Here is a 26,992-nt window from a genome sequence, read left to right as displayed (position 1 = left end):
TTTTTTTTAAAGATTTTATTTACTTATTCATGACAGACACAGAGAGAGAGAGGCAGAGACACAGGCAGAGGGAGAAGCAGGCTCCATGCAGGGAGCCCTATGTGGGACTTGATCCTGGGTCTCCAGGATCACACCCCAGGCTGAAGGCAGCACTAAACCACTGGGCCACTGGGGATGCCCGACCTATCGATTTTTGAAGCAGAAACATCACAGACAGAAGGGAAGAGCACAGCATGATATATTCAAAGTGCTAAAAGGAAAAAACCTGCATTCAAGAATACTCAGCAAGGCTACCATTCAGAATAGAAGGAAAGATAAAGTTTCCTAGACAATTAAAAGTTAAAGGAGACTCTTGACTACTAAGCCAGCCTTATAAGAAATGTAAGGGGTTTCTCTGAGTGGAAAGTAAAGACCATAAGCAGGACTAAGAAAGTAGGAAGAATAAAAGCAGTAAAATTAAGCATATCTACAAAAATCAGTCAAGAGGTTCACAAAATAAAAGGATATAAAGTATGATACTATATGCCTAAAATGTTGGGGAGGAGGAGAATAAAAATTTAGTGCTTTTAGCATAGATTCAAACTTAAGTGACTATCAACTTAGTATAAACTTCTATATGTATAAGAAGATATATAAATCAATGAAAACCACAAATCAAAAACCTGTAATAGAAATGCAAAAAATAAAGATAAAGTAATCTGAATATGTCATTTAAAAAGCCAGCAAACTATGAGAGAAGCAAGAGAAAGGACAGAGAAGAACAAAAACAACCATACAACAAGTAACAAAATAGCACTAAGTAGATACTTATCAATAATTACTTTCAATGTAAATGGATTAAGCACTCTAATTAAAAGGCATATTGTGATTGAACGAGTAAAAAAACAAGACCCACCTACATGCTACCCATAAAAGACTCATTTCACTGCTAAAGATATATGTAGATCAAAAGTGAAGGGATGGGAAAGCATTTCTCATGCAAATGGAAATGAAAAGAAAGCTGGGATAGTAATACTTATACCAGACAAAATACACTTTAAAACAAACCCTGTAACAAGAGGCAAAAAATCATAAAGGGAATCATAATCATAAAGGGAACAATCCAACATGAAGATACTTGTAAATACTTATGCACCTAGCGTGGGAGCATCAAAATATACAGCTTGTTAATATGTTGTTGTTAATAACAACAACAAAAAAGAAAGTAAACAATAGTAATATAATAACAAGGGACTTTAATACTCCATTTGCATCAATAGATAGATCATCTAAACAGAAAATCAATAAGGAAATAGTGATTTTGAAGGACACATTGGACCAAATGGATTTAACAGACATACTCAGAATATTCCACCCTAAAACAGCAGAACACCCATCCTTTTCAAGCACACATGGAACATTCCCCAGAATAGATCACATATTAGGCTACAAAACAAATCTCAACAAACTCAAGAAGACTAAAATCATACCATGCATCTTTTCCAACCAAAATGATATGAAACTAGATATCATGGAAAAATCTGGAAATAATACATACATGGAATCTAACTAATATGCTACTAAACAATGAATGGGTCAACTAAGAAATCAAAGAGGAAATACAAAAGTACATGGAGACAAATGAAAATGAAAACATAACAGTCCAAAATCTTTGGGATGCAATAAAAGCTGTTCTGAGAGGGAAGTTTAGAGCAATACAGGCCTACCCCAAGAAAATAGAAAAATCTCAAATAAACAACCTAACTTTATACATAAAGGAGAAAAAGATGGACAAAGCCCAAAGCTAGTAGAATGAAGGAAATAATAGAGATTAGAGCAGAAATAAATGAAACAGAAGCTAAAAATAAAACCAACAGAACAGATAAATGAAGTTAGGAGCTGGTCTTTATAAAGGTCAACAAAATTGATAAACCATTAGCCAGACTCACCATAAAACAGAGAGAGAGAGAGAGTGAGAACTCAAAATCAGAAATGAAAGGAGAAATCACAACCAACATCACAGAAATACAAAAGATTATAAGAGAAATAATGAAAAATTATATGCTAACAAATTAGACAACATAGAAGAAATGGAACCATTCCTAGAAACACATAAGCTCCCAAAACTAAATCAGGAAGAAATAGAAAATTTGAACAGAGACTGATTACCAGCAGTGAAATTGAATCGGCAATCAAAAATCTCCCGACAAGGGATCCCTGGGTGGCGCAGCGGTTTGGCGCCTGCCTTTGGCCCAGGGCGCGATCCTGGAGACCCGGGATCGAATCCCACGTCAGGCTCCTGGTGCATGGAGCCTGCTTCTCCCTCTGCCTGTGTCTCTGCCTCTCTCTCTCTCTCTCTATCATAAATAAATAAAAATTAAAAAAAAATTAAAAAAAAATCTCCCGACAAACAAAAGCCCAGGACCAGATGGCTTCACAGGTAAATTCTACCAAACATTTAAAGGATGTTTGCAAAAAAATAGAAGATGAAGGAAAGCTTCCCAATTCCGTCTTTGAAGCCAACACTACTCTGATACCACAATCATGTAAAGACATTACAAAAAAAAAAGGGGGGGGGGAATTACAGGCCAGTATCTCTGACAAACACAGATGCAAATTCCTCCTCAACAAAATATTAGCAAACTGGAACCAACAGTATATTACAAAAATTATTCACCAGGATTAAAGTGGAATTTATTCCTGGGATGCAAGTGTGGTTGAATATTTGCAAATCAGTCAACAAAATATATCATGTCAACAAAGGAATGAAGAAAAACCATATGATCATTTCAATAGATTCAGAAAAAGCATTTGACAAAGTATGACATCTATTCATGATTAAAACCTTCAACAAAGATGCCTGGGTGGCTCAGTGGTTGAGTGTCTCCCTTCGGCTCAGGGTGTGATCCTGGAGACCTAGGATCGAGTCCCATATGAGGCTCCCTGCAGGAAGCCTGCTTCCTCCCTCTGCCTATGTCTCTGTCTCCCTCTCTCATGAATAAATAAAAAATTTTAAAAAAACCCTTCAACAAAGTAGATTTAGAGGGAGCATACCTCAACATAATAAAGGCCTTGTATGAAAACCCCACAGCACCATACTCAATGGTGAAAAACTGATAGCATTTTCCCTAATACCAGGAATAAGACAAGGATGTCCACTCTCACATTTTTTTTTCCAACATAGTAATGGAAGTCTGAGCCATAGCTATTAGATAAGAAAAAGAAATAAAAGGTATCCAAATTGGTCAGTAAAAATTTCATTGGTTGCAGAAGACATGATACTCTAGAAAACTTTGAAGACTCCACCAGGAAACTATTAGAACTGATAAGTGGATTTGGTAAGTTAGCAGGATACAAAATCAATATATAGAAACCTGTTGCATTTCTAAATACCAATAATGATATAGCACAAAGAGAAATTAAGGAAACACTCCCATTTATAATTGCACCAAAAATATTAAAATACCTAGGAATAAACTTAACCAAGGAGGTGAAAGACTTGTACTCTGAATATAAGACACTGACAAAAGAAATAGAAGATGACACAAACAAATGGAAAGATAGTCTGTACTCATAGATGGGGAGAATACATATGTTAAAATGTTCAGACTGCCCAAAGCAATCTACAGATTTAATGCAATCCCTATCAAAATACCAATGGTATTTTTTCACAGAATTAGAACAAATAATACAACAATTTGTATGGAACATCAAGAGACCTTGAATAGTCAAAGAAATCTTAAAAAGAACAAAACTGGAGGTATCACAATCCCAGATTTCAAGATATACTACAAAGCTGTAGTAATGAAAATAATATAGTACTGGCACAAAAATAGACATATAAACAAATGGAAGAGAACAGAGAGCTCAGAAATAAACCCACAATTATATGGTCAATTAATTTCAACAAGAAGGCAAGAATATGCAATATAGACAGTCTCTTCAACAAAAAGTAGTGGAAAAACTGGACATCTACATGCAAAAGAATGAAATTAAACCACTTTCTTACATCATACACAGAAATAAACTCAAAATGGATTTAAGACCTAAATGGGAAACCTGATATCATAAAAATTCTAGAAGATATCACAGGCAATAATTTTTCTGATATCAGCCACAGCAACATTTCTAGATATGTCTCTTGAGGCAAGGGAAACAGAAGCAAAGATAAACCATTGGGATTATATCAAAATAAAAAGCTTCTACACAGCAAAGGAAATAATCAACAAAACTAAAAGGCAATCTAATGAAGGGGAGAAGATATTTACAAATGATATGTCTGACATACGCATATTAGTAACCAAAAATATAAAGAATTTATACAACTCAACACCAAAAAAACAAGTAAGCCAATTTAAAAAGGCAAAAGACATGAACAGACATTTCTCCAAAGAAGACATTCAGTTGGCCAACAGACATATGATAAATACTCAACATCACCCATCATCAGGGAAATGCAAATTGAAACACAAATTAGATGTTAATTATACTTGAATAAAAAATAAATAAAACTCCAAATCTGACTCATGGAAATGTTTTCATTAACTCTGGGAAGCAAGTTAAGACAAGTTGTTAAGAAAACATCATAAAATAGAATATATTTTGGTATATGAACAATTGTATGGCAAAAATGGGGGAGAGGGAAGAGGAGTTTACTGAGGCTTTTTCAGGGAGGATTTCTTGTGGAGAAGACAATATTTATGGATTTTTCAGAATTTTCTTCTAATTCTGTATTTAATTCTTAGTCATTTGTACTGTTATAAATCACATAATCTTTAGTCATTGTATAATAATTACTAGTGGAATCATACTAAGAGAATAGAGTTGCATATATATTTACTAGCATTCTTCCCCTTCATCTTTCTTATACTCACAACATGTTGAAAGTTACTTTTGATATCAGTGCATCTTAAAAAATAGTGTTTCATATTTATTTATTTATTTATTTATTTATTTATTTATTTATTTATTTATTTTTGTGTACAAGTGCTTCTATTTTTAATTGGCCAACTCTACACACATGTTTATCATTAACTATTGGCTGTATGTATTTTTAAAAGGTAGTAAATGTCTCTTTATCTGCTCTCATTTCATCCACTCCCTCCCCACATCTGCAACCTCTGTGCATTTACCCTGGTCTTCACAGGAAATTAACAGAATAACGGATCTTGAAAAGAACCTTAGAAAGCATCTTCCAATCTCTACCTTAAGAAAACTGAGCTCCCCCTACCCCAAAGATTTTCCCATGATTACATGTTAGTTGTATCTAGAGTCTATGTGTGCATACACACACACACACACACACACACACACACAGAGTATTACAGTTTGTATATATCAGTATTCTAATAAAAGAAAGAAGAATGGATGTATTGACTCTTTACCGTGTTGCTAAAATATCTTGTAAATTCTCTTGTCATTTGAGAAAGGTAATCATTCAGTAAATTCTGCTCCTGCTTTTGTGCTATAAGAGAAAAAATAAATATCCACAGTGTTTAGTTTTAAAAATTAATCAAAATAAGGCATGTGCCTAGTTTTTAAAAAGTCATATACTATTACAAGGCTTATAACAAAAAACAGAAGTCAGGTGCTTTTCTTTTTTTTAATATAAATTTATTTTTTATTGGTGTTCAATTTGCCAACATATAGAATAACACCCAGTGCTCATCCCACCAAGTGCCCACCTCAGTGCCAATCACCCAGTCACCCCCACCCCCCACCCACCTCCCCTTCCACCACCCCTAGTTTGTTTCCCAGAGTTAGGAGTCTTTCATGTTCTGTCTCCCTTTCTGATATTTCCACTCATTTTTTTCTCCTTTCCCCTTTATTCCCTTTCACTATTTTTTATATTCCCCAAATGAATGAGACCATACAATGTTTGTCCTTCTCCGATTGACTTATTTCACTCAGCATAATACCCTCCAGTTCCATCCACGTCGAAGCAAATGGTGGGTAATTGTCGTTTCTAATGGCTGAGTAATATTCCATTGTATACATAAACCACATCTTCTTTATCCATTCATCTTTCGATGGACACCGAGGCTTCTTCCACAGTTTGGCTATTGTGGACATTGCTGCTAGAAACATCGGGGTGCAGATGTCCCGGCGTTTCACTGCATCTGTATCTTTGGGGTAAATCCCCAGCAGGGCAATTGCTGGGTCGTAGGGCAGGTCTATTTTTAACTCTTTGAGGAACCTCCACACAGTTTTCCAGATGGCTGCACCAGTTCACATTCCCACCAACAATGCAAGAGGGTTCCCTTTCTCCACATCCTCTCCAACATTTGTTGTTTCCTGCCTTGTTAATTTTCCCCATTCTCACTGGTGTGAGGTGGTTTCTCATTGTGGTTTTGATTTGTATTTCCCTGATGGCAAGTGATGCAGAGCATTTTCTCATGTGCATGTTGGCCATGTCTATGTCTTCCTCTGTGAGATTTCTGTTCATGTCTTTTGCCCATTTCATGATTGGATTGTTTGTTTCTTTGCTGTTGAGTTTAATAAGTTCTTTATAGATCTTGGACACTAGCCCTTTATCTGATAGGTCATTTGCAAATAACTTCTCCCATTCTGTAGGCTGTCTTTGAGTTTTGTTGACTGTATCCTTTGCTGTGCCAAAGCTTCTTATCTTGATGAAGTCCCAATAGTTCATTTTTGCTTTTGTTTCTTTTGCCTTCATGGATGTATCTTGCAAGAAGTTACTGTGGCTGAGTTCAAAAAGGGTGTTGCCTGGGTTATCCTCTAGGATTTTGATGGAATCTTGTCTCACACTTAGATCTTTCATCCATTTTGAGTTTATCTTTGTGTATGGTGCAAGAGAGTGGTCTAGTTTCATTCTTCTGCATGTGGATGTCCAATTTTCCCAGCACCATTTATTGAAGAGACTTTTTTCCAGTGGATAGTCTTTCCTCCTTTATTGAATATTAGTTGACCATAAAGTTGAGGGTCCACTTCTGGATTCTCTATTCTGTTCCATTGATCTATGTGTCTGTTTTTGTGCCAGTACCACACTGTCTTGATGACCACAGCTGTGTAGTACAACCTGAAATCTGGCATTGTGATGCCCCCAGCTATGGTTTTCTTTTTTAAAATTCCCCTAGCTTGGGGGTGACTGGATGGCAGGCACTGAGGGGGGCACTTGACAGGACGAGCACTGGGTGTTATTCTGTATGTTGGCAAGTTGAACATCAATAAAAAATAAATTTATTATTAAAAAAATTCCCCTAGCTATTTGGGGTCTTTTCTGATTCCACACAAATCTTAAAATAATTTGTTCCAACTCTCTGAAGAAAGTCCATGGTATTTTGATAGGGATTGCATTAAATGTGGAAATTGCCCTGGGTAACATTGACATTTTCACTATATTAATTCTTCCAATCCATGAGCATGGAATATTTTTCCATCTCTTTGTGTCTTCTTCAATTTCTTTCAGAAGTTTTCTGTAGTTTGTAGAGTTCTCTTTGGTTAGGTTTATTCCTAGGTACCCTATGGTTTTGGGTACAATTGTAAATGGAATTGACCCCTTAATTTCTCTTTCTTCAGTCTCATTGTTGGTGTATAGAAATGCCACTGACTTCTGGATATTGATTTTGTATCCTGCCACACTGCCAAATTGCTGTCTGAGTTCTAGCAATTTTGGGGTGGAGTCTTTTGGGTTTTCTATGTAGAGTATCATGTCATCGGTGAAGAGGGAGAGTTGAAGTCAGGTGCTTTTCAACGTAGTGCCCACCCCTTGTGTTTGGCTCCTTAAAATCAATGATTTTTAAACTCATTTTGACTCTTTTTCTATTTCTTTAAAAAATGCTTATATGGCTATTTGTTCAGTTGTCATGTTAAGATATTTTCTACTTTCTTCCTAATATAGAACATAGCATGCTTACACCCATCCCCATGGCCCTCACCCACACTTACAACCTCTATGTCTAACCTCCCCATAAAGTTATGCTTTTTGAATTAATTTTAACTGTTTAGATCATTATGGCAATGTAAGTATTATTCATAAGTGAGACAAATGGTGTAGTATGATTACACCTCCTCTACTGTATACTTTTTGCTTTTTCTAAGAGTTGAAAATAGCCTCATTGTTTTCACTTGCCTCATTTTCCATGTACACATTAATTCATCAAAATCTATAACAGAATTGTAAAACCTTCCAAATATTATTTCTCATGTGGTCAAACACCTTAGGTGATCTATCAGCTCCATTTCTCTTCCCTCCTCCACTGCCTTCTGTTTTTGTTTTTCTTTAGGCCAATTGCACAGCTGAACACCTGAGACTTTCCTTTGCAGCCCCCTTACATTGGACTCCTGTTTCCTGAATTTCACATTCTCCTCTTTTTCTTGATTTATTCCCTCTTTGTTGAAATAAATTTTGTACTAACTTCCTGAGACAGAGTAAATGAAATATCCTGAGATCTTATATATCTGATTGCATCTCTATTATGCATTTGTACTTGACTAACAGTTTGGATGGGTATCTAATGTTGTAAATTATTTTCTTTCAGAATTTTGAAGGCAATGTTTTCTTTTAGTACAATATTAAAGATAAGTTTAAAACCATTCTGATTACTATCTTTTGTGTAAGATCTGCTTTTTCTCTCTAGAAGCCTTTGGGATATTTTTTTTTTCCTCCTGAAATCCCAGTGATGCTATTTACTGTCTTTTCTTTCAGAAATTGCACTGGGGACTTGATGGGCCTTTTCAGATATTAACTCATTTTCTTCAATTCTCAGAAATATTTTTTATTATCTCTTGGACAGCTTTATCTTTTGCATTTTTTTCTGCCCTCTTTTTCTGGCCTTCCTCTTAATTAGATATTCAAATCTCAGAAGAGTCTTCTAATTCTCTTCCTCTTTTATCCTGTTCCTCTGCTCCTTGGTTTTTGTTCTATTTTTGGAGAGATTTCCTCAACTTTTCTTAGAATCCTTCTTTTGGATTTTAAAATTTTGGTTGTTATAGCTTTCATTTCTCAGAGCTCTTTCTTGTTTTCTGTTAAGTATCTTGTTCTTTTTTCATAAGTGCAATATCTTTTTTCTCTACAAATATAACTTTAAGATATATCCTCTATAATATAATGTATATGTTCTATAATATGAAGGACTATATATATATATATATACATATATATATAATATAGAGAGTAGCTCTTTTCTGAGAATATATCTTTAAAAGTATTATATTTTTTTGTGTCATCTATGTTTCCATTCATTTCTGTTTTTTTTTTTTTGTCTGCTTTAGTTTCTGCCTTTCGTGGTGGAAATTTTCCTGAGGTATCTGATGATCTTTGTCTAATCCTATTTAAGCATAAGGCACTGAAAGTTTCAATCCCTGAGTGGGCTTCACTGTACAGTGATTCAGAAGGGACCAGTCGTGTTGTTGGGGAATCCATAAATATTAGATTATGTGGGGCTTTTCTCTGAGACTGTTTGGTTTCTTTAGAGAATTATCCAACCATCTCCTTCTTCCAACTGGGGAAGGGATTACAGAATAGTCACACACAATGGGCTGGCAGCCTTCATCAAGCTGAACAGTGGAAGGGGGTCTTTGTACAGCATTTGTCTTCTACCCTTAGTTATATCGGATATCCTGCAGTTTAGAATCCGTTGGGCCAACTTCTCTGCCAGCTGCAGAGAAGAGTGAGGGCACCTGGAGGTCTCACTGCATATTATAAAGATTTTCAACCAATCTTTAGGCCTAAGAGTCATCTCAGCTTCACTGTCTCAGGGTCCTCCAATGCCCAAGACTTGCCAGGTCCTGTGGAGAGTACGTCTTCTTGCTTTCATGGTATGCTTTTTTGCAGGCACTTGCTATTCATATTTCCCTTCCTGTTAAGACCTATATCCAATTATATTTTCCAAAAAATTTGTTGATGTTTATTATCTGTGAATATTTTCTCTGCCAGTCTCTGTACTTCTGAGTTTATATATTTTTTTCCTCTAAGAACATCTTTTGTACACATTTCTATGAAGTTTCATTAGGGAGTAAAGATAGATCCATGTTTTTACCCATCATATTTAACCAAAAGTCATAACATTGTTCTTTATATGTACTGAACCAATTCTATCTCTCCAAGTCTCACTGCTGGCAGGGGAAGCATATTTTCCTATTTTCTGGAACACAATGCTCTTATGTTTCCTTTTCTATGTTTCTCTTGCCTTCCCGTCTCAATAGTTTATTTTTGCTTTTGTTTCCCTTGCCTTTGAAGATGTGTCTAGCAAGAAGTTGCTGTGGCCAAAGTCAGAGAAGTTGCTGCATGTCTTCATCTCTAGGATTTTGAGTGATTCCTATCTTACATTTAGGTCTTTCATCCATTTTGAGTTTATTTTTGTGTATGGTATGAGAAAATGCCCCAGTTTTATTCTTCTGCATGTGCCTGTCCAGTTTTCCTATCACTATTTGTTGAAAAGACTATTTTTTTTCCCACTGGATATTCTTTCCTGCTTTGTCAAAGATGAGTTGACCCTAGAGTTGAGGGCCCATTTCTGGGTTCTCTATTCCATTCTATTGATCTATGTGTCTGTTTTTGTGCCAGTACAAACTGTCTTGATGATTACAGCTTCATAACACAGCTTGAAGTCCAGAATTGTGATGCCTCCAGCTTTACTTTTCTTTCTTATCATTACTTTGGCTATTTTGGGCTTATAATCATATATTCTTAAAATTCACTTCCCTTGGTAGTTACCACTATTTACTTTAAAATACTTGTTTTACATTTCAACATACTGGGTTTCCATATGATTGTATCTTTTTGACACAGGCAATTGCTGTGTCAAAGACAGACTGATTTCTATCCCCATGCTCAGCAGAGAGTCTACTTGAGATTCTCTACCTCTTCCTCAGCCCTTCCCCCTGCTTGTGTGCTCTCTCTCTCTCCTTAAAGAAATACATATATCCTAAAACAAATAAATAAATCTTTAAGAAAAAAGAAACAAAAATCACTCTACATGGTAGCAGTTAAAGGAGTTCTTTCCACCTTCACGAAGTATAGAGAGAAACTACATAATACAGTTGCTACTAATTCTTAATTTTAAAGTCTTTAAAAGAGAAAAGGAAAAATTTGACAAGAGCAACAGCAAGACTGTGGTGTAAAGGAGAATAAATTAGTAGATGAGGCAAAAACTAGAGAAAAAAGTTGAAGGTGACAGGAAAAGTTCAGAGATTTTCACCATTGGCTTGGGACTGATGACCGCTCCCCTCTCTCCCCACTTGTGTTAGAAGAAAACAGTGACATCCTTACCTGGGCTTAAGGTCAATTACTAAGAGCCTCATACATACCTGTAATAATATTATTGATTTCTTCAAATTTTCCACTTTTGTTTATGTACTCTTCTTCTGCCACTTGAAGTTGTGGAAGACACTCAACCAGTTCCTCTTCCTTTACTTTATTACTTTCTGTTTCCCTAATAAATCTTTCCTTTAAAGAAAATAAAGCTAATTTTGAGTAAAATTTTTGAGAATTTACGTAATTTATGCTCTAGAGTAGAATGGAAACTCTTCAAGAGGAAAAGAGTTCTTAGTGTCCTCTTATCCTGAGGTGCACAGAAAGGTATTTGGCACATACTAGGTATTTGAAAAATATTTGTTGGCTGATTGACCTACTCTCTGGCAATTTGTAAAGAGATTAGATTCAATGGGCTATCCAAAGATCCGTTCAGTTCTCTGGCCCTACTGCTAAGATTCTATTAATGCTAACATATGTGTACCTTCAACATTTATGTTACTACAATAAATGGGCAAAAAGTGCCCCCACACAAAACATGAAGATGCCTGCTTACTTATTCAGGTTTAGGGATCCCTGGGTGGCTCAGCGGTTTAGTGCCTGCCTTTGGCCCAGGGCATGATCCTGAAGTCCCAGGATCGAGTTCCGCGTCGGGCTCCCTGCATGGAGCCTGCTTCTACCTCTGCCTGTGTCTCTGCCTCTCTCTCTGTCTCTTATCTCTCATGAATAAATAAATACAATCTTTAAAAGAATAATTATTCAGGTTTAATTTAGTTTCAAAGGGAACAGTTGGACCTCTCTTAGAAAGTCAGGATGTGTTTATAATGGTGACTAAAGCAGAGACAGTCAGCTGACATTTACTATCTATTCTGTCCTTCAGTATCAGGACGTCTCAGTTCTAGCTCAGCACATGGCTGCCAGCTAGAGGGATTGCTCAGCTTTCCTTGCAAGTGGGTGTGATTGATGAGTTTGTGCATCCAAGGGATGTGTGCCACTTCTGGGTCCTCCCCCTTCAATAGGAAGTGGTATGTGCTCCCTTGGTCCTTCCCTCCTTGGCCTGGCTGGAAAAGAATGAGAATGGAAGCTGCCACTTGGATCCACAGATGTTAACCTCATGCTGAGGATGGCAGAGCTGCCCTTCCAAACTTAGATCCCTTGCCCCTGGCCTGTAATGGGAAAGAGAAATAAACACCTTTCTTCTGTAATGACCACATCAGGGGGTCTTCTCAACTAGATACTGACTCTTAAGATTTGAAGAGGCTATACTTGACCCAGTTTATTCTTTAAAAAACTCTTTTTACTTTTTATTTTTAACCAAGTTGCATACACACATAATCCAAAAGAAACTCCAGGTACCAGCAGAGCAATGCTTGGCAGGCTTCCCCAGTAGGAAGTACCTTCACAAAACAGCTGACTAGAGGCTAGTGTTCTTTGACCCCACCAAAATGATAACACTTATGTAAGAGGAAGACACTCACATGGGTGAGTGTGACCAATACTGTTTGGATGTATCTGCTAGGTCCCCAAAAGGGGCATGCCCACTTGAAAGAGACACTAAACTTAGGGAGGTTCAATGCTCTAGTTTCCTACCAGTTATCCTCCCAGTCAAGATGTAGCATGGCAATCATGGGTCATTCCATACAAGCAATGATGCCTGGTAATACAACTTTAGTTGTCTACCTTTACCAGGCTCCAGGGGAATGACCCAAAAAGTTAAGCCAAGGTCAATTTCCCAATAAAGGAGGGAGGGTTGCTAACCCTTTACTACCTACATTTGCTTCTGTTCACTGGATTTTGGCATCTCTTTGATAAAGCAACTTGTCTGTGCCCTAATTAACACAGTGATATGTCAGCCTGACATGTCCCCTCCCAAACTGCCATTAGAATCTTTAGGAATAAATATAGAAAGACAAAAACATACATAAAAATACCATAATACCAAATGCTGCAATTTACCAAACCTGGATGGTGCAGCGGTTTGGCCCCTGCCTTTGGCCCAGGGCACGATCCTGGAGACCCGGGATCAAATCCCACATCGGGCTCCCGGTGCATGGAACCTGCTTCTCCCTCTGCCTGTGTCTCTGCCTCTCTCTCTCTCTCTGTGACTATCATAAGTAAATAAAAATTTTAAAAAATACCATAATTTAATGGAGCACCTAGTTAAATCAGTTGGTTAAGTGGCCGGCTCTTGGTTTTGGCTCAGGTCATGATCTCAGGGTTATAGGACTGAGCCCCAAATCATGCTCCACACTCTGCTCAGAGTCTGTTTGTCCCCCTCTCTCCCCTGTGCCTCTCCTCCTGCTCATGTGCTCTTTCTCTTTAAAATAAATAAATAAAATCTTTAATCAAAACAGAAAACCGCCTTCATGTAAACATACCTTAATGCAGAATCAGGAGTCAATTTGTCCGCACAGCAGTGTTAAGAAACCAATTGTGTATTACCTACACTATGATCTCTAAGAGAACAGCTTGGGGGTCTCAGAAGGTCTGTGAATAATGCATTAATTCATTACTATTGGCTCCACTGGCTTAGCTGCCAGCAGTGCCCTGACAAGAACCCACGTTCTGGTTTCCCACTTGGAAGGATGGTTTGGGTACCGGGTGCGGCTGCATCTCAGGAAGCCAGACCCACAGCTTCTTCAGCTCCTCCAAACTTCCCTGATTCCTGAGCCACATGCACATTTAGTTCAGTGGCAAAGGGCTCTGGCTTCTGCTGCAACCCCATGGAACTGGAGCCTTGGAAAAGAGGGAGACAGATGCAGGTCCCAGTCCCTGCCCATCAGGAGAACTTCCAGCTCATCCTAAGACTCCCTGTCCATCTCTCCTTCCCAGCTGCCTGCCCTGTAGCCTTCAGGCCCCAGCTCCAGACAGAAGGCTGACGGCCTCACTAGACTGTGTAACCAGCTCCCGCAACTGCGGAGGTCAAATCCTCTAACAGACCCCTTTCCCACTGGCTCTGCTTCTCAGACCAAACCCTGCCAGACATAGGGATGTAGGACCCAGCAGATCCAACCATGCCCCATTGTGGCAGCAGTAGGTCAGAATGCTGTAGAAGCCCATGGCTCCTCATACAACTGAGACAAAGGCAGAAATGGGGTTCTGATTTCCAATTTTCTCTGGGTTATTGATGATGTTTATCATGGGGAAATCTTTATAATAACAGCACACAAGCTGCCATCTGCCCATGGTTGTGTGAATTAGACACAGGTGGACACAGCCCTACAGCAGGCACACAGCCTGGCAAATGGGGTGGAGTGGATGCTGGAAGACTATCTCCTTATCTTGCCTAATTGCACTGTTCAAGCTCGAGTGCAACGTTACCTAGTGTCCTCATCCTATTGCTGACTTTAAGGGGATTGTCTCCACTGGTTTACCAGTAAGTATGATGGTAAACTCTGTCAGCTCTGACTCAAGAAATGCCTGACACACGCTGGCTGCCTCCTCCCGATCACTTCCTCAGTTACCACTCTGGTTTGGGCTACACAGACCACTTGGAACATTGCTTTTGCTTCCTAATTGGTCTTCCTGCACCCACCACTGCTTTCCTAAATTTTAATCAACAGAGCAGCTAGAGAGATCCTATTTAAATGAAAATCCAATTATTTTAGCCTGTCATTCAGAACCGTCTTCCGGCTTCCCAGGCAAAGAAAAGACAAAGCACTCATGATGGCCTATAAGGTGGCAGACCTGGGAATGCCCCTCTTGGGTCGCCCCTCAAGGAAGGGCTGACTCGCTGCCTTGTGCCAAGGAGTGTGGTCAGCTGCCAGCCTCCAGCGGCCGGCCCCTTCAGGGTCTCCTTGGTCATGTAGTGAAGATCATGGTCTTCGAGGGGTAGCCCCCAACCAACAGACTGAGTTTGAGGGTTACCTAAAGGCCTGATCACTTCGCCCACCCAGTCCTTTCATAGGCAACACTCCCTAATAAACCTTGGCACTCTTCATCCATCTCAGCATCTACTTCCAGAAAATGGGTCCCTCTCCCTCCTGTTTGCTCCAGCCATACTGCCTCCTCGCTGTTCCTGCCCCAGGCCTTCGTGGTGGGCATGCCCTCAGCCTGGAGCTGCCTCCTCTGCTAGCTCCAAGCCACCTCCCCAAACCCTCCAGGACTCTACCCTTTCTTCTCCAACCCTCCTCTTTACTGGCACACAGACTGCATTGCACATGCTCGCCCTATCCCTGCTCCCTGCTTTATCTTTCTCTGTAGCATTTCTCACCACTGAATATACCAATTGTCCTGCTTGTTTTGCTTGTTTCTTTCCAATCTCCCCCCACTAGGATGAGAGCACCAGAAGGGCAGAGTTTTGTTGTCTTTTTTTTTGTGTATATTTTTCAGTATCTTGAATGCTAGGTGCCCAGACAGACAGCAACTGACTGAGAAACGCTTCCCACCCTGACTTTTCTCCCTTCTGCTTCTCATTTGTCTGAATCTGGGCAAAGCTTTTTCCCCCTTGTTTGTTCCCTGAGCTGTGTGGGTTTCTGTTTCACCTCTTCTTATTTCTGGTCATTGCCTTCGGACACCTCTTCTCTAAGTTCCTAGACTTCTATGTTGCTTCCTTGGCATGTCTACAAAATTATTATTTTTTTTTAATTTACAGAGGAACATTTCATCACAGATTTCATGTGTTCCAGCACCATCTTTCTGACTGTTCTTCGGTTGTTGGAAAGTTCTGTTCCCCCTTTCACTTATTTTTCTCATAGTATTTTTGTGTGGAGGACACAGCTGCTCCTTTTGTGTTATTTGTATTAGGAAAGAACTGGCTCCTCTAGGACCAGGTACCTGAGGACAGTTTCTGTAGGATTCCATGGTGGTTGTGCAAAGAGGCATGGGCTGAGCCCAGGGCAAGATCTCAACTCTGAAATGTGAGGACTCCCTGCTGCCTTATCACATGGGACAATTGTCCTCAAATAAGGCCCCTCTGTCTCCAAGTAACAGCCCTTTACCTTTCAAGGTAACTCCATCACCTTGAAAAGCTGTGCTTTTTGTTGTGTTTCCGGAGACTCGCCTCCTCAGGGCCCCCTGGGTCCTTTCGGTGCCTTTTCTCTCTACCTTCCCCAGCACCCATGCTCTATTCCATGCCAGGCCAGCTCCTAGCAGCTCCCAATTCAGTAGGATGCCTTCTCTTTCATGAGGATTTCTGAGTTTAGTCTCACTTGCCTTCCTTGCCCTTTGCTGCTTCCTCCAGCCACTCCTGGGCCAGCTCGGAATAGCTCCCTGAAATGCTCCACCTGCCCCCACAGACTCTGCCAGCATTTCTACGTAACTCAGAGCATCTGATTTTCTTTTCTTACTGAAATTTTTTTTTTCTTTTCTTGCTCTTTTTTTTTTTTCAAGAAAAAAAAAACAAGAGTCATAATGAAATTGTAGCCTTGTTCACACTGGAAGATTTTATATTTAACTGTTTAGAATATCATGAACTATCCTCCACCCCCAATATAACCATCTAAAATTATTCTTAGATGTAAAATAAAACTTACCTCATACTTGTTCAACTCTTCAATTAACTTTTTTTCTTTGACAATAAATTCCTCCTCCTCTTGTTTTAATTCACATGTAACCCTTTCAATCTCTGCCAAAAATTCAGTGATTTCTTTTTCTCTTAAACCAGTCTGATTAGAAAAAAAAAAAAACAAACAAAATAAAATCAAACCTGAAGATCTGTCCTTTTCCTTGATCAGCCAGCCTTACATTTTCCAAGAGCCAAGAGTTAATATCTCTTTGCATGAGACTTGGCTCCAATGTTAGGTTCTATTATTTCATAGAGGGAATTTCTTTCTTTTTTTTCCCCCTCCTGCAAAGGTTAATTTATTCACCAAACAATATCTTTATTTTTTTTTCATCTTCCACTCCCCTAAATAATATTGTTAATCTACATGAGGAGATAAGGAATGGCAGTGGTGGGGGCCCAAGGGTGGGCAGTGGGCCAATACTGGAATTAAATAAATGATGTCTGGTCTCTCTCTCTCTTTTTTTTTTAAGAGAATGTTTCCTTAAAAGTTAACATCAAATAAGTTTCTAGTTGTGTATTTCAAAAGCATCTTCTAGAGAGAAGTGCTACTTTGTTTGCCAAATCCCTACAGTTACTACACAAAAAATAGATACATTTCTTAAGAAAGTTAAATAATTCACTCTAAACATCAGTCACCAGAAAGGAAAATCTCTTTTAATAAGATAAGCTATAATTAAATATTGAAAGGGAATCACTGATATGCAGTAATAATTTTAAGTCCATGCTAATAGGGAGTAATAATATACTATTAAGTCCCTGGAGTTCCTTTACCTCTTGTAATAATTCAGAGTGTCTGAGTTCCACAATCTGTGTTTTCTCTACAATTTCTCCTATCTCAGAGATTAGCTTATTTTTCCAACGTGCATGCTTTTTTCGCAAACAAGCTACTTTCCATTGAGTTATAATACTAGAAGTTAGAACACAAAGAATCATCATTAAATTGACATAACAATTTACTGAAAAGATGAAGCAATTCAAAGCAAACAAATATTACTATGATTATACAAATCTGTTTGTGCTATTGGTGATGCAGACCATGCATATGGTCCCATGAGGAACATTGCATAAAATAAGCCAAAATATTAACTGTGTCCATGCTGTCTGTCTTCACCAGCTGCTTCGCAGTCGTGGGGGTGTCTGTATGTCCAATAGGACAGTGGACAAACCACATGTGGCAGCTCACCTCTTTTAGGTAAACAATAGAAATGGAGAAGGTTCAGGGGCAGAAGGCCAAGAGAAGAGACCCAGGTGGAAATTGTAGTGAAATTACCTAAATTACCCAGAGTGCTAATAAGGGATTTCAAATCCCTTGAGGGATTTCTCAAATTTTTCTTTCCACTGCAATATAAAAAAGCTACATTGGAGGAGGGTAAAAATGTGCAATTGGAGTCTTATACATGAGATTAATGACAACAATAAAATACAGCTAAGTTTTTGCAAATACTTCCTAGGTACCAGGGAGTCATCTCAATACTTTATGGAGATCATCTCATTTACCACTCATGGTGACCTCACCGGGTGGATGCTACCATCATTGGCCACTTTACAGGAATGGGAGCAGAGAGGTTGTTAAATAATGTAGCCTCCGTCACAGAGCTAGGAAGAGACAGGGTGACCAGAGAGCCCGTCTTCAGAGCCTGTTTGCTTATCCATGTTCCTCTGTCACCACACACCACCTCCCATACTGGACCACACAGAAGCCTGGTGAGCAAGGGGCACTGCACAAATCTTGGCCATTTCACTCTGGTGAGTTTGATCAAATGAAATGGAAAACTTTGGTTCTGTTCATGCCCCAAAATCAAAATAACAAACACATCTAGATCTGAGGCAATTGACCTAATTTAATTTAGGAAACAAATTTCCTTGGACTCTAGCAAGCAAGAAGTACTCTGGTTTCCTCCTTACTTTGGAGCACTGTTCATTAAGATAAACATATACTACTCATAACATAAATGGTTTTTTTCTTTACCATCTCTGATTTTCTCTTTCCAGGTTATCATTCAGGATTTTTATTTGTTTCCGATACACTGCCTTTGTTGCTCTAAAAACAAGAAAATATACATTGGGTTTTGCATTTGTGGAAGCCAGCAGAATATATAACAGACTTTATGTATTACTCTTGTGCACAGTAAGACTACCATCTAATTGGGAGACAAACCAAGCCTAGTGAAACAACTAAAGGTAGTGCTAGACTCAGAGAAAGACAATTATGGTCTTGTACAAGTGCAAACTGATTTTGCAAGTACTGCGGTGGATACCTAAGGGAAAGGAAGCATGGATTCTGGAGAGGTAGCTGAGAAGGGGTTATTGGAGGTTAATGTTTAACAGAGGGAGGAACATGAATTGCCGGAATATGGAAAGGGCATTTGCAAAGACACAGAAAAGGAGAAGCAAATCAAGACTCTTATGGCCAATAAAGACTTGCTGTGGACAGTGGACACAAAGGAAAGGAATAACAGTTATACGGGGCTGGTGAGGAACTTTGGATTCTAGATTGAGTCCTGATTTGATGCAATGTATAATTTGCAAAAGCCAGTATCAATTTTTGTACTAGGGGTAGGTAGTAATTAAGGATGGGAGATTTCCTTGTGAATCTAAGATGGATAGAAACATGAGGAGTCTAACACAGGTATTAAAAGCGTTGATTATTTTTATTCCCTTTTTCCTATTAAGTGCTTCAGGTGCAGAAAAGTAAAATGTGACTTCACGTCTTTTGAAAAATAGAAATATTTGTAACTGAAACAGAATAGGTAAGGCTGTGAAACTAGAAACATAATTGTGTTCATGGTTTTTCCTCTGCTTGAATCATAGTGTGGGCTCTTGATTTCTTACCTCCATGAATCTATTACCCTCCCCTGGAACTGTAAGAATCTTCACAATTTGCCCCAACCTCATTGATTTTATTTATATATTTAGTGTAATCCACAAAGGAGTTGAACTAATCTAAAATAATGCAACAATAATATAAAAGTCCTAAATGGAAACCAATACTGGGTCACAGATTTGGCTCTGAGCTTCCTGGTGACCAGAGCAATGATGACACAATAGTTGGTTATGGAAATCTGCACTATTCTTGTGGAATATAAGACCCCTATTCAAACCAATTCTATTTTCCTGCTCTTTTACAGGGAAGAGTTCATAATTTCCCTTCTGAAACCAACATGAGACATAGATGTTTAAATATGTTATTTCACAGTGCAAAGGACATGCAACCCACACATCCTGCTATGTTCTAGATTTCTTTTGTACAGGTCAAATTTCAACACCACCTATATTAGTTCTATAAGCTAGTTACCCCACTGCCCTATATTCAAATAATAGAATATCTTCAAATTATAAAAACAAAAACTATGCAAAACCCCTTTGATCCAGCAATCCAACTTTTAGGACTTTATTATATAGAAATAGTTGTATAGCTAGACAGAGATATATATGTTAAAGGATGTGAACTTTTAAAAGTGCTTATAGTTTAGAAAACTCAAAAACAGGGATGCCTGGGTGGCTCAGTGGTTGAGCGTCTCCCTTCAGCTCAGGGCATGATCCCGAGGTCCTGGGATCAAGTCTTGCATCAGGCTCCCTGCAGGGAGCCTAACCCCTCCCTCTGCCGATGTCTCTGCCTCTTCCTGTGTGTATCTCATGAATAAAAAAGTAAAATCTTTAAATAAAAAAACCCTCAAAAACAAAAGTCCATCAGTAGGGCACTGGTTAAATAAAACATAGCATAATAGAGAAATATTATACAGTTCAAGAAAGAATAAGGAAGGAGGTCCCATATATAGAAATTTTGTCTTCTTCTGAAATAGTTTTAAAATCAACAGATAAGTATAAAAATTAATACAAGGGATTCCCATGTATACCTTTCACCAACTTCTCCAAATGTTATCATTTACCATATTTATTTTATCATTTTCCCAAATGTCTTTTCCAGCTTTTTATTAAGATATCATTGAAATATAATATTGTGTAAGTTACCCGAATGTAAGTGGAAAAATACCAGTTATAGAAAAGTACAATCCCATTTTTGGATGTACAAGCACACTGCTATATGAAAAGCATGCATAGCAGAGTGTTAACAGTGAGATCTCAGGGAGGAGAAAGATGGAGATTAGGGTAACTTTTACTCTTCTAAGTTACACATTTCTATATTTGAATTTTAAAATCAGGTGCAAGCATTACGTTTTTAAGCAGAAAAATTAAAATTAAAGATCAAGGTGATTTAGAATGGCCAAAATGAACACCGTAGGGGTATGATAATGTTTGGGCACATTCTTGTTAGTAGAATCCTACTGGGCCCACTTCTCATGTCCAGCAGCTTGTATGGAACTCAGGACCTGCCTCTCCTTTCAACAGTAGATTCAATGATAATGACTCCCCTAGACTGTAAAAGAGAGACTGCGAATTGAAAGCCTCCTTTCCTATAGGATATCAGACATTGTCAGATCTATTGTTACCATATATTAAAAAATAAATGCAGAGAAGCTGAAGATGAAAAGTTTCAAAGACAGTAAACATACTGAAGAAGATCATGGAGCGTGACAAGTCCTTCTTCCATATTTTTGACGTCTACTTTTCTTTGTGACAGGAAGTTTTCTTTCTGAGTAATAAATGTCAGTTGTTTCTGATTTCTACCATGAAAAAAAAAACAAAGTTATCATATGTTGAAGGGTAAAATCATCATTTTTCACTCCTCAACAAGAAAGGATATATAATCGCAAATAAGAATGTAGAAAATAGGTTGGAAAGTTCAACTCAAACTATTTACCAAACAAATTAGTAAAAATAGAAACAAAATCTTTTTGTTGGTGGTGGCTCAATATAAACTTACGAAAATCTCCACACCATGGAAAGAGCATTAATTTTAATAGCAACCATAAAACCACAAGAAGAGATCTATAGCACTCCATCCCTCAGAGTGTGTGTGTGGGGTGTCTCTTTTCATGCATTTATCGATTCAACGTGTTCTTTTGTAAAAAGTGAAGGAGTCCATCAGACCAAATTTAAATACTGGCTTACCTCTTTCTAACAGTGTGATCTCAAAAAGAAACTCTGCCTGGGGATGAGCCTCAGTTTCTCCATTCATAAAATAGGGATCACAATGCCTATATGTCACCAGGTATAAGGATTAAATGAGATGTAAAGTGCTTAAGCAGTGTGTGAGGCATTTTATAAAAAGTGGTTATATTTTGTCTCCAGTTTACAGAGAGAATAATGACAAGTGTACAGTTTTGTTCGGGGTCACATTTTCCAGACATTGATAGGAACACTCCTATAACAGAAAGTACTTTATATAAACATCTTCAAAATTGCGATGGACTGAATTGTGTCATTCACAAATTCATAATGTTGAAGCCCTAATAGCCAGTGTGATGGTATTTGAGGAGGGGGCTTTTGCCAAGTTATCAGGTCGCTTGTTTAGATGAGGTCATGATGAGGAGGCCCCTCATAAGAAGACACACCAGAGAGCTTGTTCTCTCCCTCTCTACCATGAAAAAAATGCAAGAAGGCAGCCATGTGCAAACCAGGAGAAGGGGCTCTTACCAGAATCTGACCATGCAGGCACCCTAATCTCAAACACCCAGCTTCTGGAACTGAGAAATCAATGTCTATTATTTAAACCACTGATTAGTTAGTGTTTAGTTATGGCAGCCCAGGCTGATGACAAAAATCATTAATGATAGTAAATGGTTTAGTGTTACACTGATTTGTCATCAGCACATTTTATGATTAAAACTGGTCACTTAATATTGATCTGAGGAAAATTTCTGTCTAAATAACTACTAACAACAGATTCTCAGTAGACTGTGCAATTGCATGAGATACTATGATCACAGCAACTCTCTGCAGCTCAAATGCTGCACTGACTGTAAACTCATTTTCACAACAGTGAGCCTGGACACTGTAATTACACTTCCCTGTGGTCTAACTTTGTGTGTAGGAATGAATCATTTCTATAATTCATGCTTCCAAGATGTTATTCTGTACTCATTAACAAAATATTGGTGAATGCCCACTGCCTGCTAAGCAATGTACGAGGGAATATAGCATGGAATAAGGCAAAACAATGGTTCATAGTTGAGAGGGGCAGAGAGATTTGTGCCCCGCTGATTACAGTGCAGTGTCTGATGGAACAGAATGGCATCAGAGGGGATGTTTCAGAAGGATCATTCTGGTGGAAGGGAGAGGAACAAATGAAGGGTGGTAAAGCAGAAAGTGGGAAGAACTTTTGAGGGACAAGCCAGAGCAAGGAAGCTGAAAGAGGTGACAAGAATGGAGTTGGAGAGGAAAATGGGATATATCTGAGAAATATCTGGGAGGTGGAATTGACAAGCATTGACAAGCCTTGGCTTTTGCATAGAGTCCGATGAGTAGTAAAAGATAGGAATTTCCTTGAATGATTTTCCAGTCTCTGGGTTAGGGGATTGTGTCAACCAAAGCGTTCTCTGAGATGGGGAATAGAGGTGCAGAGCCAGTTTCTGATGAAGGTGGATCTCACAGTTTCCCTAGACAGTTAATGGGGTAGAAGCAGGATTATTTTTTTTCAAGAATCTGATTTATGAGTAAATATAATGCACGTGGTATTTATGGATTTGATCTGATCTGTAGGAGGAAAGCATTACCCAGTATATATAGAGGCAGAATAGGAGTATGTCTATTTATTTGGGGGAAATAATACTTCACTGTTGTCAACATATTTGAAAACTAGGATATGCTTAAGCATAGAGTCACCATTTTGATGTCAGGGAAAGCACCCCATAGCTACAACATGTCGATTCATGTACAGATCATGGATAGAAACATACTCCTCGTAAATTTTCTGTTTCTGCATAAAAAGTTTATCCTCCTCACTTAAGACAATCTTATATTGTCTGGTAAGAGTATGCAGTTTCCCCTGTAGATCTTTGTTCTCTAAACGATTTTTGTGTAGTTTTTCAGCCATCTAGAAAAAAACAAAGTAGAGGACTTGCTTCACATTTCCTTGGATGGGAATCAGTCATGTGGGCAACTCTAGAGCACTGGGTATATTACCTAGCACAGTATGACTTTACCATAAATATTAAGGGATTTAATTCTATATCAAATATGCAATTTGCCTTTTGGGACCTCTTCTATAAATTATGGCAAAAGTGTAGAAAGGTAGTAAACACAGATGCAGAAACCACAGAGTAAAAATTCATATTGAAATAAGAATTGGGGGGGCACATGGGTGGCTCAGTTAAGCATCTACCCTCAGCTCAGGTCATGATCCTGGGGTTCTGGAATCGAGCCCCACATTGGGTTCCCACTCCCCATCCTCCCTCCCCCCATACTTGTGCTCTCTCTTGCTATGTTTCTATCTCTCACTCTCTCAAATAAATAAATAAAATATTAAAAAAAGAAATAATAATTGATATCAATAAATAAACTGAGATCATTCTGCAGGATCTGTTATGCCCTACCCTAGGGAAAAGAAACTATAACACCAACAGGAGCTCTGGCTCAAAACTATGGCTGCCTCCCATTAAATATTTCTATTCAAGGATAAAAATAGTACTTATTAGTGAACTTTGTACTTAAGATATCTCTATTGAATTGCTTCAAATGAGATTAGGTTTAGTACAAGTGATAGGCTGAGTAATCAAAATAACACACTGGCTGAGGATTGCTAAAATAGCTGGATAAAGAAAAATAACTTAGAAGTTATGGATAACTAAAAAAATAATGAAGAATTCTAAAAGAAATTGAGAATCCATAGTAGTAAATCTAGCACTGAAAACTCCTTTCACTCTGAGGACATTTACTGATATGGAAGAAACCATTTGGAAACAAGATTTTAGTTCTCTTACCTAATAAGAGGGACAGAAATCAATACTTAAAGCTCATCCAGGTATTGAATCTGATAAACGTTCCAACACTTTCGTCTAGGATCCCAAAAAGCTTCACACTCTGGAGAAGTGTATGTTGGAAGCTAACAAGCCATGGTCCAGGCTGATTTCTATCACCAGGGAACCTAAAGGTGCATGAAGGTGGTTTGGGATGGATAACACCTCAGCCATCTGATGGAAGTGAATGAAAGTCTATTCCTGAGGAAGATCTGATTGATCATCCTCAGCTTCAAATTGCTTCTATAAACATTTTTTTAAAATACATGTCTGGTGTATGGTTTTCTACCAGGAACAGAAGGAAATAAGACAACATGAACAAAAATTGACAGAAACAACAGACTGCAGAAACAAACCTATTAAAACAACCAAGAGTGAATGGAATTAGACACTGAACTATATAAATACTGTGCTTACTATAATCGAAGAAATATTAGACATACTTGAAAATTACAGTGAGGAACTAAAAACAGTGAAGAATTACAAAGCAAATTTGAAAGTTACCAATTAAAAAACGCAATAACCAAAATTTAAGAGCTGAAACAAGACCATTCTGCCCAGAATACAGCAGGGAGAGACAAAAGGTAGAAAACACAGGAAAGAGGGTAAAATACGTAGAGGAAATGTATATTGCTACAAATAACATATACACATATAATCGGGAATTTCAGAAGAAGAGGAAAAAGAGTGAAATATGTGAATAGATAATCACTAAGAATTTTGTACAACTTATAAAAGTAAGAAATTCATGAATTTAAGATGCCCAGTGAATCCCATCCAGAAGAAATAAAAAAGAAAACATGGACATATCATAGTGAAACAGAACTAATTAAAGGGAACAAAGAAGACCTAAGGAAATGAGGTACACCATGTTCATGGATTGGAAGCCTCGATATTGTAAGAATGTGACATTTTCCCCATACTTTTTTTTTTCAGAATGCAAATTTTATTAACTGGTTTCAACAACAACAAAAAAAGATGAGTAGATACAAGTAGAAACATAGACAGCATCTCCCCCAGCAGCAGGCAGGGTGGGGAAGGCAGGCAGGAGGTAGGCCTAAGGTATTCCCCTCTGCCCAGCAGAAGTAGAATCCCAGGGAAAGGGTCAGGTTCCCTCCATCCAGCTGCAAGCTGGGAGACTACCTCATTCAGGGGAGCCCAGGACAACAGCTGAGGGTGGAGGCTGAGCAGCCAGGGGCCAGGCCTGGGAGAAGGTGTAGAGAGAAGTCCTAGGCTGACATCACCAGGGGGGTGTCATGGGCTGAGGGTTCTGCAGATATGACATGACCACAGCAGAGATGGACAGCATGAAGCTACTCATCATCATTGGTTAAGTGTCCTCAGAACTCAGGGAGTTGGCAAAGCTTATGAAGGAGCAGTAGACGGCCACCCACGCGCACCATTTCAGCTTGAGCATGAGGTCACACATGCTGAAGATCATGCCGAGCAGGTTCATGTAGTCCGGCGTTGGGTCGTCCAAGGCCGGGATACACTCACTCGGTGGGGGCTTGTACCTGAGCACTTTGTTCGGCCTTCGCGGGTCGACATGTTAGTGGACATGGCATGTCGGAGCTCCCCATACTTTTCTATAGATATAATGCAACCCCAATCAAAAATGCAAACAGGTTCTTTGGCACGACTTGACAGACTGATAGAAATTCAAAGGGCCAAGAACAGTAGAAGCAATCTTGAAGAACAAAGTTGGGTTTATACTACTAACTACAAAGGCTATTGTTAAAGCTGCTAATTAAGTCTGGTTTAACGTGAGGAGAGATGAGTCCAAAGGAACATAATAGAGAGTCCACAGATCTACACACATATTTATGATGTATTTATGGTCTACACTTGATTTATGACAAACATGCCATTACAATATAGTAACAGGTAAAGACAATCTTTTCATTAAGTGGTGATAATTAACTGGACAACCTTATGGAAAAATATGAATCTTCACCACCATCTCTCAGTGTACACACACACACACACACACACACACACACAAATATGCACACACAGATTCCAGATGGCTTGTAGTCCTAAATTTGAAAGGTCAAACAATAAAACATCTAGAAGATTGTGAAAGAAGAGTATATTCATGACATAAAACATAAAAACCAAAAAGGAAAAGATCGATAAACTGGATTCATTACAACTAATAAATTACATCCATCAAAAGATAGATATATACATAAAGATTACACATTTACAGTGTATGTACTGTTCTGTAAATGTGTAATATTTATAATAAAAAAGATTATCTTAATAAAAAGATAAAAATAAAGTTACAATAGAATTTCATGTCGTTACTGAACTTGCCTCTTACACTTCATGAGAATTAAGATTGGCTGCCACCAAGAGTCCAGTGGAATAATAAATGGGTCAAAGACCCAATCTTTTTGAAGCAGTCACTCATAGAATTTGGATGAAGGCTAT

The 26,992-nt window shown here is 38.4% G+C and overlaps 1 protein-coding gene and 1 pseudogene across 1 annotated transcript in view; both read right to left on the bottom strand.

The window, feature by feature from the left end:
• The window catches only part of CCDC175 (coiled-coil domain containing 175), a 68,920-nt gene that overhangs the window by 19,925 nt on the left and 22,003 nt on the right, over positions 1-26,992 (bottom strand). The window contains exons 9-15 of the mRNA XM_055303705.1: positions 23,501-23,637; positions 21,215-21,325; positions 18,670-18,741; positions 17,472-17,607; positions 16,669-16,800; positions 11,251-11,389; positions 5,364-5,443 (exon numbers count right to left, since the gene is read on the bottom strand). Of these exons, the coding sequence (XP_055159680.1) occupies positions 5,364-5,443; positions 11,251-11,389; positions 16,669-16,800; positions 17,472-17,607; positions 18,670-18,741; positions 21,215-21,325; positions 23,501-23,637 (807 nt within the window). The remainder of the gene's footprint in view (positions 1-5,363; positions 5,444-11,250; positions 11,390-16,668; positions 16,801-17,471; positions 17,608-18,669; positions 18,742-21,214; positions 21,326-23,500; positions 23,638-26,992) is intronic.
• On the bottom strand, positions 25,606-26,108 carry LOC129496306 (PAT complex subunit Asterix-like; annotated as a pseudogene).

This window comes from Nyctereutes procyonoides, unplaced genomic scaffold (genome assembly GCF_905146905.1).
Source record: "Nyctereutes procyonoides isolate TBG_1078 unplaced genomic scaffold, NYPRO_anot_genome, whole genome shotgun sequence".
In the NCBI taxonomy this organism is placed as follows: Eukaryota; Metazoa; Chordata; class Mammalia; order Carnivora; family Canidae; genus Nyctereutes; species Nyctereutes procyonoides.
This window is presented reverse-complemented; position numbering and strand designations above follow the sequence as displayed.